Here is a 17,524-nt window from a genome sequence, read left to right on the forward strand (position 1 = left end):
TACACCTTACTGGAGACTGTCACGTGGCACCTATATGCCGAGAAGCATGTCCCAGTGGAGTCTGTCTGTCTGGGATACATGCCCACACCTGTACACAAACAGCCTTTCCCCCACATCTTCCCCTGTTCCTTGTGCATCCCACAAGGCTCGCTGGTCCCTCCATCAGCGATAGAAGCTTGTCGGCATTACTTTCCTCTTGCATAGTGAAAACCGTGGGTGTATGTGTTCTCAACCATGTGTGCCCAGGAGACAGATATCAGTGTGCCCTTCCCTCCCGCTTCAGAGAGGATTGCTGCCTTAGATCAGCAAAGGCTGAGTACCCTTCCTCCGGCCCAGGTCTTGGACTCCCAGACAGTGGGCTTCAGAGGTGCTTCTGACTCCTCCCCACTCACTGGGGGTCACTGTCCAGCTCTAGGCTTCCTTCCCGGCACGTCCTCCAATTCTAGATCTGGTTCCCCTGCCCTCTGAGAGCAGAGAGCCCACTGGAGGAGCCCAAGAAGCTGGAGGGAAGGTGCTGTGTGAGGCTTTGGTCTTCCTCTCGGTGGAGAGCTGTGGCCCCCAGCAAATCCTCTCTGAAGCCAGGCTTTGGGATAGGAGTGCTGTTCCCCAGACCCTAAGCCAAGAGCACGTAATTGGCTGCTGGTGGTGACAGTGGGAGGGGTTCATCCACTTAGCGCTGGGGGTCCACCTGGAATTCCATTGTGAATGGGCAGCTCTGGTGGGTTCTTAGAGTCCCGGGACACCCCATCCCAGGAAAGACACTATGTGGAAGGCTCTTGCCCATTAGAGGGTCCGAGACACATCCCTTTTCACGGTGAACCATGAGCTGACTTTTATCCCAGCATGATGGGTGTGGCATCCGGTGGGAGGGGCGTGTTCATGGTAGGTGGAAAACGTCCAACCCAGTCAACCACAGGGCTTTGAAGACGTCCCTCCCCTCTGTTCCAGAGCTTCTTTTTTAATGTTTATTTTTAATTTTTTAAATATTTATTTATTTGGCTGTGTCAGGTCTTTGTTGCAGCACTTGGGATCTTTAGTTGTGGCATGTGGGATCTTAGTTCCCGGACCAGGGATCGAACCCCAGCTCCCTGCATAGGGAGTGTGGGGTCCTAGTCACTGGACCACCAGGGAAGTCCCTATCTCAGAAGTTTTTATCTCATTCCCTCTCCTGAAAGTAAATGCAGACTCCATGAGGCCTTGCCAGGCTTCTAGTGTGACGTGTGTGTGTGTGTGTGTGTATGCACCCGTGTTTGTGAGAGCTGTATCCCTCTGTGTCCCTCCTCGGGGGAAAGCGAGTCCATCTGCAGTACCAGTGTGAATCACAGTGTCCCGGTCCTGTGACTGTGACTGCCCACTACTCCCGCTTCCCTTCTCCTCCCACCCCCCCACTCCCACCCCCATACCCCCCAGGGTATGAGAGGACATGGAACCCTCACAACCACATGCTCTGCTCTGATCCTGGGGACGGGCTTTCCTCTTTGACACCCATCTAACAGAAGAGCAAACTGAGGCTCAGAAAAGCGTCGGATAAGTCTCAGGCAGAGGGCTGAAGATGAGAAGCCGCAGGAGCAGGGCTGGCAGAGGAATGATGCAGAGTCTGGAGGCTAGGATGGGAAGGAGCCTGGGGGGAGCACCCTGGCAGGCCATAGTCCCAAAAAAGAGGGCTAGTGGGTCCCTGCGGCCCCCAAAAAAGAGGGCTAGTGGGTCCCTGCGGCCACATTTGAAAGTAGACAGGAGATGGAGAGCAGGCAGTTGGCTGATTCGGACAGACAGCTGACCAGCTGCTGAGAGGTTACACTGTCTTTTCTGACCCCTCATTCTGGGGCTGGACTGACCTTGCTGCCACACGATTCCTCCCAGCAAACATCTCGTGCTTTCCTGCTGCCCTGATCCGTGTGTGGGGTTGGACGACTACCTCCTGGTCTGCTCTTGTAAATAAAGTTTTATTGGAACTCAGCCAGGCTTCTTTATTTATGTGATGTCTGTGGCTGCTCTCAGGCGACAAGGCAGAGCTGAGGAGTTGCACAGAGACTCTTGGGCCCACAAAACCTAAAGCATTTACCAGCTCCCCCTTGACAGAGAGTTTGCTGATCCTGGTCCAGCTGTGTTGTGGTTCAATCACTTAGTCATGTCCGACTCTTTGCGGCCCCATTGACTGCAGCACTCCAGGCTTCCCTGGTCTTTACCATCTCCCGGAGCTTGCTCAAACTCATGTCCATCGAGTCAGTGATACCATCCAACCATCTCATCCTCTGTCATCCCCTTCTCCTCCTGCCTTTAGTCTTTCCCAGCGTCAAGGTCTTTTCTAGTCATTCAGCTCTTTGCATCAGATGGCCAGAGTATTGGAGCTTCAGCTTTGACATCAGTCCTTCCAATGAATATTCAGGGTTGATTTCCTTTAGAACTGACTGGTTTGATCCAGCTACAGTAGGGGTTACGTGTGTGCACAGGCCCAGATGTACTAGCCCACGAGCTCCCTCTGTCCCTCTCTCCCCCTCTCCCCCCACCACCCTATCAGCCCTTCCCTCCTTCCATCTCTGACTTGACCTCAACCTCCTTGCTGTGGTCCTTCTCCATTCCCACTCATTTCTCCCCAAATATTTTAAATTAATGTGTTGGAAGGACTTTCCCACCACCACCCTTCCTTCCCACCTGCCCAGGTCTCCTCTCCCCCTACCCCATCCCTAGCCTCCCCCTCACTCTCTCCATCTGCTCTCATGGGTGGTGTGGGGTGGGATCTTTGACCCCATGAGATTCAGGGAGAGAGGTTCTTCCTGCTATGAGGCTTGAGCCAGCTGACAAGAGGGTGATAGCCTGGAAGGTGAGAGGAATGACCTACTCACTGAGATAAGGGGGTCCAAGCACTCCCACATGGGCATTTGCCAAGAGCCTGCCTCCCAGGACCCCTGGCCGCCTTGAGGATGGGGCATCTCTGGAGATCTTGTCCCAGCTGATGAGAAGAAAACAGTTCCAGATCGGAAGCCAATCTCACTGCAGATCCCTCCTGTCCTCCTGGTCCTGTGGGTCCCTGGGTGCCCAGTGGGGAGGCCAGTGGTCCCAGGTTGCCAGATCTTCGGCAGCCAGTCCCTGCCCTCATCCCCTGGCAGACGCTTCATCTTGTACCTTGGAGGGAAAATGACACGCTAACTGCAGCCCCACACTGGACTCCCTTGTGTTGTCCTTGTCCCAGGCACCATCGTGCTCCTGGGAACAAGTGACCCTGTGATGCTTCTCCAGCAGCCAGGCACCCATGGCCTCTTGCCCAGCTCCTCTGTGTCCTCATTTACTCCTGTTTATGTAGCCAGGAGTCTGCCTGCTCCCTTGTCTGGCCAGTCCTGGGAGAGCGTGAGAGCGTTCATGCTCAGTCATGTCCGACTCTTTGTGACCCCATTGACTGTAGCCCACCAGGCTCCTCCGTCCATGGGATTCTCCAGGCAAGAATACTGGAGTGGGTTTCCATGTCTTCCTCCAGGGGATCTTCCCTACCCATGGATTGAACCCATGTCTCTTGCATCTCCTGCACTGGCAGGTGGATTCTTTACCACTGAGTCACCTGGGAAGCCAGTCCTCGGAGCCTGTCCCCCAAACTAGGCAGCCAAGAGGCCCTCCCATGGGCCAGGGGAGTGGGAGGTAGTGGTTGTGATGGCAGGAAGCACCTTCTCTCTTGAGTGAGGCTCAGGAAATGGGGACTGGAGTGGTGGGGGTGACCAGAGTCCTATCTGTCCCACATTTCAGCCCCTCCTCCCAGTGCTGCCAACAGAGAGGACAGACAGTGGACTCTCCCCTCCGGCCTGTGGCTCTGCTCTCCCTTAAAGGACACAGGGATGGTGTAGCCTGGGTGGAAATGAGTCGTCTTGGAGTCGGACTTCTTTCCCAGATGGGCTGTGGGGACTGGAGGAGCCAAACACTAGACACCAGTTGAAGAATGTGGGTGGGAGAGGATGGCTGTCTAAACGTGGGTCCAGAACCACTCAGGGGTGGTAGTGAGAGCCCTGTGCCCACCTGATTCTGGGCCAGCTGGGTGGGGGCATTGATGTGCCCCCTGGAGCCACTGAGCCAGGAGTTTTATGCCCACCCTGGGGTTCCCTTCCCTAGTGTGAACTGGTGGTACATCCTCGGAGGTGGCTGTGCTGGAAGAGAGAGGAGGGACTGGGAATCAGCACCTCAAACGGTTTCTGCTGCCATGCAGGGATTCACCTGCCCTCCAAACAGCAGGTGCTGAGAGTAAGCCTCCCATTGCTTTGACCAGAGGAGACGCCCACTGCCCTGAGCTGACCTTGTGATCAGGCCAACTTGGCCTTCTGCCCTGAGAAACAGTGATGAATTCGCAAGCCTCAGGCTGGACACCTGACACAGTTGGGCGTAACACCTGCCCCCAAGGCCACCTCTCCACACAGACTTCCAGGTGCACGGCCCCCTCCTTTATGCTAACCTAGCTGCAGGGGCAGAGGGAATGTCACTCGGTGCAGAGGCTCCGGTCTGCCTGGAATCAGATGTGATGGGAGGGACATGCCTGTGTGATGTATGAACCTAGTGGATTTCTCCCCTTCTCTCTGCACCCCCAGCTCACCTCCTGTTTCTCCTCCCACCCACTAGGCAGCACTGGATGCTCCACATCACCTAGCAGCCTCCCTCAGGAGTGCCATCCCGGCCTGATTGAAAACTGGAGAAGTGGCCCCACCATTGATGAGTTTGTCTTGGGAGTTGGTGACCAGGTGAAACGGGAGGCCGACATGGGGCAGAAGGTCACTGGAGGGATCAAGACGGTGGACATGAGGGACCCCACGTACCGGCCCTTGAAGCAGGAGCTCCAGGGTCTGGACTATTGCAAGCCCACCCGCCTGGACCTGCTGCTGGACATGCCTCCCGTGTCCTATGACGTCCAGCTACTCCACTCCTGGAACAATAATGACCGCTCACTCAACGTCTTCGTGAAAGAGGACGATAAGCTCATCTTCCACCGGCATCCGGTGGCCCAGAGCACGGACGCCATCAGGGGCAAAGTCGGGTACACGCGTGGGCTGCACGTATGGCAGATCACGTGGGCCATGAGGCAGCGGGGCACCCACGCCGTGGTGGGGGTGGCAACGGCAGACGCCCCCCTGCACTCCGTGGGGTACACAACACTCGTTGGGAATAACCATGAGTCTTGGGGCTGGGACTTGGGGCGCAACCGGCTCTACCACGACGGCAAAAACCAGCCAAGCAAGACGTACCCGGCCTTTCTGGAGCCGGACGAGACGTTCATTGTCCCCGACTCCTTCCTAGTGGCCCTGGATATGGACGACGGGACCCTGAGCTTCATTGTGGATGGACAGTACATGGGAGTAGCTTTTCGGGGACTCAAGGGCAAAAAACTGTATCCTGTAGTGAGTGCCGTCTGGGGCCACTGTGAGATCCGCATGCGCTACTTGAATGGACTCGACCGTAAGTGTCCTCGGCTCTGTTTTTGGTGGTGGTGTCCCTGGCCTCCCTGTGCCCTGCTGGTCCTGGCTGGGCCCAGCTAAAAGTCTACAGTTGTTGCATTTAAATGTCTTTAAGTAGACACCCCAACTTTCAGATCCTCAGACTCTTGCCTTGCCTCAGATTAGATGAGATTTCTAGCTAGAGTCTGCAGATTACATGGCAGCCCCTCATGGCTGGATGGTGGATGGATGGATGGATGGATGGATGGATAGTTGAGTGAGTGAGTGACTAAAGGAGTGAATGGATGAATGGAGGGGTGGACAGATGGATGGATGGGTGGATGAATAAGTAATGGAGTAGATGGGTGGGTGGGTGGATGGCTGAATGAATGAAAGGGTCAGTGGATGGATGGTTGAATGAAAGGGTCAGTGGATGGACGGTTGAATGAATGAAAGGGTCAGTGGGTGGATGGTCTTTGACAGATGTGGTTTGTTTCTGGTTGACCTGCCTCCAGGTTTGATCTGCAGTTGATCACCTTCTAGCACAGTAACCATCGTATTATTGAGCTGGGCTTTGCGTCCTGGGGGTACTAGGGCTGCCCACATAGTGAAAGCCAGTGACCTCTCATTCATTCGACAGCAGATAATCCCCTGTACTCCATGGGGTACAGATGTTTCTCTTTGGAACCCTCTGCTGCCCATCTTTCCCTTGCTGCTCCTGGCAGGCTCTGACAGGGTGAGGGCAGTGAGCCCACAGCCAGGTGGGGTGTCCACCTCACCTGTGTAGCCCAGCACTGTAGGTCCTCCTGGTACTCCTGGCAGGTGTGTATCCAGCAGGTAACCTCCCTGAGGAAGTCACTCAGACCCGGTCTAGGGAACCAGCAGGGCAAGTTCTGTGAGTCCCTCTCTCCACAAATCAGGCTAGAAGGTTCACAGCCACATCTACCCTGTGCAGGGATGGGCAGGAATTGGGAGCCCGGGACCCGGGGTCTCAGGGGAACCTGGCCTGTAGTCCTGCTTATCTCTTCCTAGTAGAGAGTGACTACAGCCCCAGGGAGTTCAGTGCCATCCCCCCATTTTTGTAATATTTATTTATTTGGCTGCACTGAGTCTTAGTTGTGGCATGTGGCGTCTTTGATCTTCATTACAGCATATGGAATCTCTAGTTGCAGCTTGCGAACTCTTAGTCGCAGCATGTGGGATCTAGTTCCCTGACCAGGGATTGAACCCGGCCTCCAAGCATTAGGAGCTCAGGGTCTTAGCCACTGGACCACAGGGAAGTCCTTTAATGCCTGCTCTGTGCAGACAGAGGAGTGAACTGTTGGGTCCAGGCTTCTGAGACTTGGTCTTTCCAAGAACAGGTCAGCCCTGGCCCCTCTGGAAACAGGTCCATCAGTGCTGATGCCGGGAGTGCACAGTTTCACTGCTTACGTGCCCAGCTCTGGGACAGAAGGCAGACCTTAGAGCGGCCGGGAGGGGCCTGTTCCCCCATGGCGAATCAGGGCGTGCACGAACAGAACTGTTCCCCTGCTGAGTCAGGACAAGGCTCGGCAGTGGTTCTGCCAAAGCAGTCCTGGAGGCCCAGATGGGTGTGATCGGTCAATGCCCTGTCAGCTCTGCATTAGATGGGAGGTCAGATGTCTTTGCAATTTTTCTTGTTTGGGAAACTTAAAGGGATGGAGGCAGAGGGCATGTGTTATGAGAAGGCCACCCCTGAGCTGGACCCCGGGGTGGAGGGGGGAGACTGGAAGTGCCCAGAGGCTTGAGCCCCCTCCACACTCTTGGTGTCTGATGAGGATGCTCCTCTGTCCCCACAATAACGCCAGGCAGTGCCAGGGCCCCATTGGCTTCTAGCCTTCTACTCTCCTAATCAGACATGAATGGGCCCCACTCTGCACTGCTGGCTGGCTTAGGAGGAGCCGGGTGGGAAAACCTGTGAGGGTAAGGCAGCAACCCCAACCTCTGCAGGGTGTTTGATCTTATGTCCTAGAAGGGTCACTTTGGCTGCTGTGTAGAAGTGGACGGTAGGGGCACGAGGGGCCACCAGGAGGCCAGGGAGGAGCCCTGATGGTTGTCCAGAGGAAAGGTGCGGGTGGGGACGAGGGCCAGGGTGGGCACCGTGGACGTGGGGAAGTGACATTTGTGATGCTCACTCAGCATGTCACAGTGACTCTGCAGGTCTGGAGACAGGACAGTGGTCAGTGGAGATGGAGCTGAAAGCTCTAACCCTGGATGAGGTCACCAAGGAAAGGAAGGAGGAGAAGGCTGAGGCCCAGCCCTGGGGCGAGTCATTATTTAGGGTGGATGATGAGGAAGGAAAAGTGGAGTAGCAGAGGCTGGGGGGAGGAGTAGTGTTCTGGACACCAAATGAAAAAAGGACTTCAAGAAGGACAAAGTCATGCCAAGTCAAGTACACTCAGCCAAGTCAAGTATACTCAAGACTTGTCCATCAGCTTTGGCGGTGAGGCGATGGCTCGTGACCCTGACGAGGGTCATCTGGATAGGGTGGGTTCAAAAGCCTGAGGAAGGGGCTGGTGTAGAGAGGAGGGGGTGTGGTTATTTCCTGGGGCCACAGGAAAAAATGACTGCCAACTGGGAGGCTTAAAGTAACAGAAATGGTGTTTCATCTCAGTTCAGGAGGCCAGGTATCTGAAACCAAGGTGTGGGCAGGGCAGTTCCTTCTCAGGGCTCTGAGAGTCTGTCCTGTCCCAGCACGCCTTGGTTTGTGGACGCATCACTCAGTCTCTGCCTCCGTGGTCATGTGGCCTGCTCTGGTTGTGACCTCTTATAAGGACAGGGCTCATTCGACTCCAGTATGTGTGAGTGCTCAGTCACTCAGTCATGTCCGACTATTTGTGACTTTATGGACCGTAGGAGCCCACCAGGCTCCTCTGTCCATGGGATTTTCCAGGCAAGAATACTGGGGTGGGTTGCCATGCCCTCCTCCAGGGTATCTTTCCGACCTAGGGATAGAACCCGAGTCTCCTGTGGCTCCTGCATTGCAGGCGAATTCTTTACCGCTGAGCCACCAGGGAAGCCTTATTCCAATGTGACCTCATGTTAACCAGTTACATCTCCAAAGACCCTGTTTCCAGCAGGGTCACATTCTGAGGTTTTCAGATGGACTTGAATTTGGTGGGAGGGGTGCTGTCCCACCCATAGTTCCTTCCCCTCCCTGGGCTGCTGCCTTCGGGGGAAGACGAGGCAGTAAGAGACAGAGCCCAGAGTATCTGTCAGGTGAGGTCAAAGGGCACCCAAGTCCTCTGCCCAGGAGGGTTTGCTTTACTCCCCAAGGCAGCTGAGGAAGAAGGGATGTCAGAGTCCACCCAGGGAACAGGGCATGACAGGCAGAAGCCCTGGCCAAGTCTGACCAGATACATCTTCTTGGTGTCAGGCCTGGACTGGGCTCTGCAGTCTTCGAGCAATCTTCTTACTGCTCCCTGGGTCGTCTGGAAAGTCCACTCCCTCCTTCTCCACCCAGTCCCACTTCACCCAGCTGCCCGGTGCTGACCTCAGCAGGGAGCAGCTGTTTGCAGAGCGGGTCAGCCAGAGTTGTCAGAGTCCTGTTCACCCCTTCCCCCACCTCACCCCACCCTGGGTACTGCAGTGGGCATTTTGTCCTCCCAGTCTGCCTTCCCCCGAACGCCAGGTGGACCCTCCCCGGAAGAATCCCTGCCCCAGTGCCGGAACCCTGGGCTGAGCTGGCCTGGACAGGGCCAGAGCAAAGGCTGTGTGTCCTTGTGTGACCTCCACCACTGTCCAACCACCTCTGATCACAGACCACTTGTTCTGACTCTTCCTTGGGGCTCAAGGTCTCCGGGGCTGAGGCTGCAACCAGAGGGGCTGCTGTGTCATCTTGCTCTTTTCTGGGAAGAAGGGGCAGCAATGGCCATTGGAGGGGGAGACAGGGCCCAGTTTGGCTCCTAGGCCTGCCCACCCCACTCCCTGGAGAATCAGAAGGAAAGGCCTTTTTTTTTTTAAGCTGTGCTGTGTCTTCATTGCTGTGAGGGCTTTCTCCAGTTGCAGTGAGCAGGGGCTACTCTCTAGGTTCGGTGCTTGGGCTTTTCATTGTGATGGTTTCTCTTGTTGCAGAACACGGGTTCTAGGGCACTGTGGGCTTCAGTAGTTGCGACTCTAGAGCACAGGCTCAATAGCTGTGCTGCACAGGCTTAGTTTCTCTGCAGGATGTGGGATCTTCCTGAATTAGGGATCAAACCCGTGTCTCCTGCACTGGCAGGTGGATTCTTTACCACTTAGCCCAGGTTTTTTTTTTTTTTTTTAATATTTATTTGTTTGGCTGCACCGGGTCTTAGTTGTGGCCTGTGAGATCTAGCTCCCTGACTAGGAATTGAACCTGGGCCCCCTGCACTGGGAGCATGGAGTCTTAGCCAGTGGACTACAGAGAAGTCCCAGGAAAGGCCTATTTTCAAGCAGCAGACCAGCTGTCATTCAAAGGAGAGTCCTCCTGCACCTCTCCCCCCAACTTTTAATGGCACCTCCCATTAAGGAAGCATTTCCTTGCAGTTCAGCATTTTCAAATTCTCCTTTTTTTGGTTCCCAGGACCTGGGAACTGTGAAGGTGGTGGGTGGAAACGTCTCTGAACTGGGCACTTCCTGACTTGAGACGTACATCCATGACCTCACAGACCCAAAGTCCATTCACCGCCCGTGGACTGGACACAGAACCAGGCTCTGGGGTTGCGGGTGAGCATCTCTTGGAGAACTAGGAGGTGACCCTGGCTGTGCATGTTCAAATCGTCCACCAGGTGGTTGCTCGTCGTGGAGATGTGGATGTGGGCACGTGGCCTTGTCCAGTTCCTTGTCCTTCTGCCCCCGTAAATAGCGCCAGCTTCACTTCCTGATTCCTGAGCCATACTCCATGCGGATGGAGCCGGATACAGACCCTACAGCCCCACACTCCCCACCCTGGGTAAAAGGACTGAGGGCGGGAAGGCCTTCTGGGTCCTGGTAGTGACCAACCAGAATCTGTGGGACAGATGTTTTTCCTGGCATGATGTCCACATCCATCTCTGGAGCCTTGCACTCGGTCTCTGCAATCAGACCAGGACCCCAGGCATTATAGTCTTGCCTCCTGCAAAATTGGCAATGGGTGGGGTGAGGATGACCTGCTGTTTAGAAACATTTCTTCCTGAGGGTGTTGATGAGCTGATTTGATACCCATTTAGCCAAGAGGTGAGGATGGGAACTCCCTCTCAGCCCTTCCCACGGCCCAGCAGGCTCTCCATCATAGTCAGTGGCTTTTGAAGCTTTCTCAAGTGTCTTCAGACATGAGGGGAAGCCCCTCTGGGGCTGAGCCACATCCTTGAATGAGGCAGTGCTGGAGGAGGATGGAGGAGAGTTTCTGAGTGGAGGCATGCGTGCTCAGTTGATTAGTCATGTCTGATTCTTTGCAACCCCATGAACCGTAGCCCACCAGGCTCCTCTGTTCTTGGGATTCTCCAGGCAAGAATACTGGAGAGGGTTGCCATTTCCTTCTCCAGGCGACCTTCCTGACCCTGGGATTGAAGCTGTGTCTCCAACATCTCCTGCATTGGCAGGTGGATTCTTTACCACTGCGCCTCCTGGGAAGCCCTTTGAGTGGAGGAGAGGAGCCCAATTCCCCACTCAGAGGCTCAGAGGACCACTCGCTCCTCATCCTGGCATTGCTGGACTTCAGGCTCAGCCAATGGGACTCTGGGGAGCGTCTGGTCCAGACCCCTCGTCTTCCATCTGGGGAAGCTGAGGCCTGTGAGAAGGGAGCCATTTGCTCGAGGTCAGGCTGCTATGCAGGTGAAGGTGAGGGGCTGGGGTTGGGGTCCCCGAGGCAGGTCCAGTGAAGGAGACCAGGTCTCTGCAGGCCAGCAGGTGGGATGATTCCATCCCGACCCACCAGGAGTCTGTGGGATCCTTGACCCGAACATATGGAACATCATTTAGTTAATCCTTCCTCCAGGAAAGGCCCCGTTTCAAAGCTTTCCATGAAAAACATCTACCACTTCCATCCTGTCTCCTGGGCTTCCCTGGTGGCTCAGACAGTAAAGAATCTGCCTACAATGTGGGAGACCTGGGTTCACTTCCTGAGTTGGGAAGATCCCCTGGAGGAGGGCATGGCTACCCACTCCAGTATTCTTGCCTGGAGAATTCCATGGACGGAGGAGCCTGGCAGGGTGGCTGCATGGGGTCTCAAAGAGTCAGACATGACTGAGCAAATGACACTATTAGGACTATCCTGTCTCCTGGGACTGCCCAGGGGAGATAAAGAGCCATTGTCTGTCTTCTTTTAAAGCCTGGAATTTCATAAATGCCCTGTCAAGCCTAAGATGTATTCTTTTTTTAAATAACAGCTTTACTGTGATATAATTCACATGCCATGCAATTCACCCATTAAATTGCACCGTGTGGTGACCTCTAGCTTACTAACAGCTGTGTAGCCTCTGGTGTGGTTCATCTTAGAACACTTTCATCATCACCAAAGGGAACCCCTACTCAGTCATTCCCTATTTCCCCAAAAACCACCAGCCTTAGGATTTGGTCTTCAGTCACTGAATTTTTATTTATTTATTTATATTTTGGGCCACACAGTGCGTGGTTTGCCGGATCTTAGTTCCCTGACCGGAGAAGGCAATGGCACCCCGCTCCAGTACTCTTGCCTGGAAAATCCCATGGATGGAGGAGCCTGGTGGGCTGCAGTCCATGGGGTCGCTAAGAGTTGGACACGACTGAGCGACTTCACTTTCACTTTTCACTTTCATGCATTGGAGAAGGAAATGGCAACCCACTCCAGTGTTCTTGCCTGGAGAATCCCAGGGACGGAGAGCCTGGTAGGCTGCCGTCTATGGGGTCGCACAGAGTCGGATACGACTGAAGCGACTTAGCAGCAGCAGCAGCAGTTCCCTGACCAGGGATTGATCCCAAGCCCTCGGCAGCATAAGCACCAAGTCTTAACCACTAGTATGTGACGTATGTGAAAGTCACAGTTGTGTCCAGCTCTTTGTGACCCCATGGATTATACAGTCCATGGAATTCTCCAGGCCAGCATACTGGAGTGGGTAGCCTTTCTCTTCTCCAGGGGATCTTCCCAACCTGGGGATCAAACCCAGATCTCCTACACTGCTGGCAGATTCTTTACCAGCTGAGCCACCAGGGAAGCCCAAAAATACTGGAGTGGGTAGCCTATCCCTTCTCCAGCGGATCTTCCCGGCCCAGGAATTGAACTGGACCACCAGGGAATTCCCAATGACTGAATTTTTAAATATTCTTTTTAATATTCTGAGACACACTGGTGAATATTAAAGAACTTTTGTCGCTTTTTAATTGGTGGAATGGGATCTCAAGGGAAATGCTGGGGGTTTTCTCAGTTTTTCGGTTTGACCTTTTATTTTGTTCACAAGGAGGTTTGGGGAGACTGTGGACGAGGTCACAGATCCACTCACTTCAGCTCTTTGTGTGTCCAGGACCCCATGGGGGGGAGGGACCCCGAGCCATTCATCTGTGCTCACCTGTACCTGGCTTCATGGGTGAGAGCAAGGAGTCAGCCATGGGGGTCAGGAGAGCAAGGAGTCAGGCATGGGGGGAGAGGAGATGAGCAGAGCCCACGACAACTCAGCAGCCTCTGGGGCCTTGGAGGGCATGACTTTCTGGTTCCTTCTGGAGCAGAGGGTTTATCTGAGACGCAGGCTGTGTGGAGCCTGTCTTGCAGGAAGCTAGGTCTTAGGCCCTCCCAGGGACACGAGGGCAGAGGTGCCCTTGCAGGCTGCTACCAGAAGGCCCTTGGGATCCAGGTTCCTGATGCAGCTCTACCATGAACTGGGCCCCGACTGCAGGGGTTTGGACCCCAGCCTGTAATCCTGGCGCTTCTTCAGCCCCTTCTGCACCTGAGTGCCCTCAGCTGTAAAATGGAGAGGAGAACCGTCCCTGTGAGCAGTCAGGTTAACATAGAATGATTCTCCTCCTGAAAGACCAAGTAGGGTCTGAGACTGGATATATGCAGGGGAGAGTCCATGAAGAGGGCCTCTAGTTCAGTGGCTTAGAGCTAACCCTGATGCTAACCCTTGCTCCTTGTCCTGCCAGTGGTGTGGCCCTGGGCTAGTTATTTGGACTCTATCCCTCAGTTTCCTCATCAATAAAATGGGGATGATGATCATGGTATGTGATTATTAGATCATTCATAACAGACCATCATGGGGATTAAATGAGGGCTTACAAGGGGGCCTGGCCCAGTGAATTTTCTGTGTTAGCAATTAATAACTCATTTAAAATGTAAAATGAGACAGAAATCAAACCAATATTGTAAAGCAATAATCAATCAATTACAAATAAATAAATTTTTTTAAAAAAAGGTAAAATGAGGGGAGCCTTTGGTGGTCCAGAGGTTAGGACCCCGCGCTTTCACTACCGAGGGTCCAGGTTCCATCCCCGGTTGGAGAACTAAGATCCCATAGGCCACACTGCATGGCCAGAAAAAAAAAGTAAAAGGAGTTCATTTGTAGTCATCTGGGTATGAAAACTAGTATCAAGACTTCCATGGTGGTCCAGTGGCAAAGAGTCCGAGTCCCCAATGCACAGGGCCTGAGTCTGATCAACCAAGACCCTGTGCAGCCAAATCAATAGATCAATAAACATTTTTTTAAAAAAACGTCGGGTATCAGTAAGTGATGCTGTTGCTGCTGTTGTTGGTGTTTGCTCTCAAACCACCCAGAGCCGTTCTAACAGGCGTCCTCTCTCTCCTCCTATCCGCAGCGGAGCCCTTACCACTCATGGATCTCTGCCGTCGCTCGGTGCGCCTGGCCCTGGGGAAGGGGCGCCTGGGTGAGATCCACGCGCTGCCACTGCCCGCCTCCCTCAAGGCCTACCTCCTCTACCAGTGATGCTCCGCCTGGGACCGCCAGCACAACCACCCCCCCGGTGCCAATTCACTGAGCCACCACAGCGCCACGAGCCTTGGACCGGCGTCCAAGGCGTGGGAGGAAGTCCCGACTTCCTTTTCATCCTCCCTGGCTGCCCAGCCGGACACAGACGGCTTTGGATACGGGCCCTTCTGCTCCCCTTCTGGACCTTGGCAGAAGTCCCCCGCATGCCATATCACAGCCCCTCCTTGGAAAAAACACAGAGGATAAACTGCTGCCCTGAGCTCTTACCTACTCTTGGGGTGGCCTGGGTGCTCCCCACACCTGCCGGGACCCCCCGGTGCCGAGAACAGATCCCAGGGGTGCGAAGAGGTGCTTAGATGAGGGCCAGCACCCGCCCAGCAGGGCAGCCGCAGCGGACGAAGCTCAGGATGTCAGAAGCTCACCATGGCCACCGAGGCAGAAACCAAAATGGGACCTGCCCTAGGCGCATGAGCACCCAGCATCAGTCCTGGCTGCCGGAGCCTCCAAACCCTGTATTTATTCTTTTAACAGTAACAAAAGCCATTTATTTATTCCATTTAGAAAGGACACTTTGTTCGGGTCACTTCTCTCTGGAGTGTTCTGTTGCTTTGCTTCCACCTGCCCCTTCCTGGGATGTGTGTGCCTCACTGGCCCTTTCGCTGGGTCATGTTTGTGATGTGTCCCCATGTGGGCACAGGGGGACCTCTGTGTGGGCCCCTCGATCTACAGTTTCCAGGGGGCTCTGCTCCTGAGTGCCCAAGCGGGCCCCTGAAAGGGCACCTCACGTGCAATAATGAGTGTCTTAGGGACCTGTCTGCAAGGGCGGTGGCAGCTCCCGCGTCCCCCCAGACAGCCACTTGTCACTCAGGCTCATCCATTTTTGCACGTGGTTTTATTTTTTTAGTCTTCTGTGGGGTTTTTTGGTGTGGGTTTGGTTTCATTTTCGCTTTCCTACCTGAGATTTGCCACACGAATACACGGAAGCTCTGGCTTCCCCTGTCGAGGACCTGCCGAAACAAGACGGGGGATGAGTGGGTCTGAGAGGCCAGGGGCAGGGCAGGCGGGGGGGAGACCAGAGCAGAGTTGTGTGTCCTCAAAGCCAGTGCCTGTCTCCGCTTGGTGCCCCTGTCCGGGCTCTGGGCTGAAGTGGAATAGCCTCGGTTCATCACAGTGCCCCAGAGCCGTGGGGTAGGGCAGGGTGGGGTGGGGCGGGCAGCCTGCAGTGGGGGGGAAGCACCCTCCCTTGCACAACTCCCCCACGTAGCAGACCCCAGCACCTGCCACCAAGTCACCTTTTCTTATGTCTTGAAGTCCACCCTCTTAGAATCTGCCTTCTGTTCATTTCTGTACAGGTACAATAGATGACTTTATTTGTTTAAAATGTTTAATATATATGCATATATATTTGTCCGTAAAAAATATGTTTTAAACAGCTGCTGTAGGGTACCTTTAAAAAAAACAGTCTTCCAGTGGAGTATATTTTTTAAAGCACAAAATTGGTGCCAAGACTGGGTGAGGAATGTAAATGTCCCCTTGCTATTCGGAGGTTTGTTTTTCCCCCAGTGGGTGGGAGGAACCGAACCTGAGATGTTTAAAGACTGTCCTCGCTCCTGTTTCAGGGTGGGCCATGTTCTGATGAATGTTACACATAAGAGGATCTCATTAGACAGATCTCAGCCTTATCGCCTTGACCCAGTCGTCTCCCACAGATGCTGGACAAACCCCCGGGCTCCTTGTTGTCTCTCTGCACCCCTGACACCCCAGCTCCCCGAACCTCAGTCCCATCTGTCTTTCCTCTCAGCCCAGAGCCTTGTGGCCTGTACAGTTTTGAAACTCCTGTTCTATTTTATGATGGTTGATAATAGTCAGTAACCTAATAAAAGAAAGTTTATTAAAATACAAAGGCGCTTTGGAGTCCCTCTTTGAGCTCTGTGCTGTGCTGTGCCTAGTCGCTTCAGTCGTGTCCGACCCTTTGCGACCCCATGGACTGTAGCCTGCCAGGCTCCCCTGTCCATGGGATTCTCCAGATGAGAATACTGGAGTGGGTTTTCATGCCCTCCTCCAGGGGATCTTCCCAAACTTTGATCTTTAGGGGAAGGGAAAGGGCATGACGAACCCCTCCCGGGTCCATGGTTTCCAACAACAGATAATGGGGTGACCCCCCAGAGCCCTTGGAGGAGGGTGGAGTGTCAACAGGGGTCCCAGATGGAGGAAGAGAATCCCAGAGGGATGATCCTAGAACATCCCCATCCTTTTCAGAAGTTCTTGAGCCTGTAGCTCAGAATTAGGGACTCGCTGAGCTAGTAGAAAGGATTCTGCACATCAGCAAGGACCCTTGGCTCATTGTTGAGTTGACTGTTGGCTTTTCAGAGTCCAAGCACTGGGCACTCAGCTAAGGGAGCTGGTCCTTCACCCATCTTTACATCCCCAATGCCAAGCACACAGGAAGGCTGAATGAGCCCATTCTGCTAGCTGCTCCCCACTCCACACCCCAGCGGAGAAGATAGGAAGTTCTGGCTTAGACGACTGGTGACTGATAAAGTGAAGAGTCAAGAAGTTTACTAGATATAACCACACATCATGACTAGTTTCCAAAGAATTAACAAGAGTGCATTCTGCTCCCTGCGTGTGTACGTGTGTGCTCAGTCACTCAGTCGTGTCCAACTCTTGGCGACCCCATGGACTGTAGCCCGCCAGGCTCCTCTGTCCATGGGGATTCCCAGGCAAGAATACTGGAGTGGGTTGCCATTTCTCCTCCAGGGGATCTTCCCAACCCAGGGATCGAACTCGTGTCTCCTGCGTCTCCTGCATTGGCAGGCGGATTCTTTACCACTGAGCCCCCTGGGAAGCCCTCAGCTCCCTGTGGGCACTTTTCATTCTAAAGGCATGTTGGGATCTGCTGGTACTGGGCAAACTGCCCTGGTCTGAGGCCCAAGACCCCTGGGACCAAGAGCCCCTGTTGCTTTCTCTGAGAACCTCCTGGCCAGCTTTCCTGAGACCACTTGCATCAGACCCAGCTGAGGGGCGTTAGTTAAGATGCTCATCTCTGGACCCTGCCTGAGATGGACAGAATGGACATTTCTGGGACCAGGTCCAGGGATGCATGACTCCCTCCACCTCCCCAGGTGACCTTCTGTGAGAGTTTGGAGACCACTGGTGGTGACTAGGTCAACTCTATTCCTGGGAAAGTTGCAGGGTAAAGGGAAATCCTTTCAGCGTGTGGCTGGGTTAGACCAGCAAGGAGCACAT

At 54.2% G+C, this 17,524-nt stretch overlaps 1 protein-coding gene across 3 annotated transcripts in view; it reads left to right on the top strand.

The window, feature by feature from the left end:
* LOC102267212 (SPRY domain-containing SOCS box protein 1) overlaps positions 1 to 16,178 on the top strand; it is a 134,685-nt gene extending 118,507 nt beyond the window's left edge. For all 3 annotated transcript variants that reach the window (XM_070385186.1, XM_070385188.1, XM_070385187.1), the window contains 2 exons: positions 4,597 to 5,427; positions 14,145 to 16,178. In XM_070385186.1, the coding sequence (XP_070241287.1) occupies positions 4,597 to 5,427; positions 14,145 to 14,272 (959 nt within the window). In that variant the 3' untranslated portion in view covers positions 14,273 to 16,178. The remainder of the gene's footprint in view (positions 1 to 4,596; positions 5,428 to 14,144) is intronic.
* Positions 16,179 to 17,524: the final 1,346 nt, after the last annotated feature.

The sequence above is a fragment of the Bos mutus genome, chromosome 16 (assembly GCF_027580195.1).
Source record: "Bos mutus isolate GX-2022 chromosome 16, NWIPB_WYAK_1.1, whole genome shotgun sequence".
In the NCBI taxonomy this organism is placed as follows: domain Eukaryota; kingdom Metazoa; phylum Chordata; class Mammalia; order Artiodactyla; family Bovidae; genus Bos; species Bos mutus.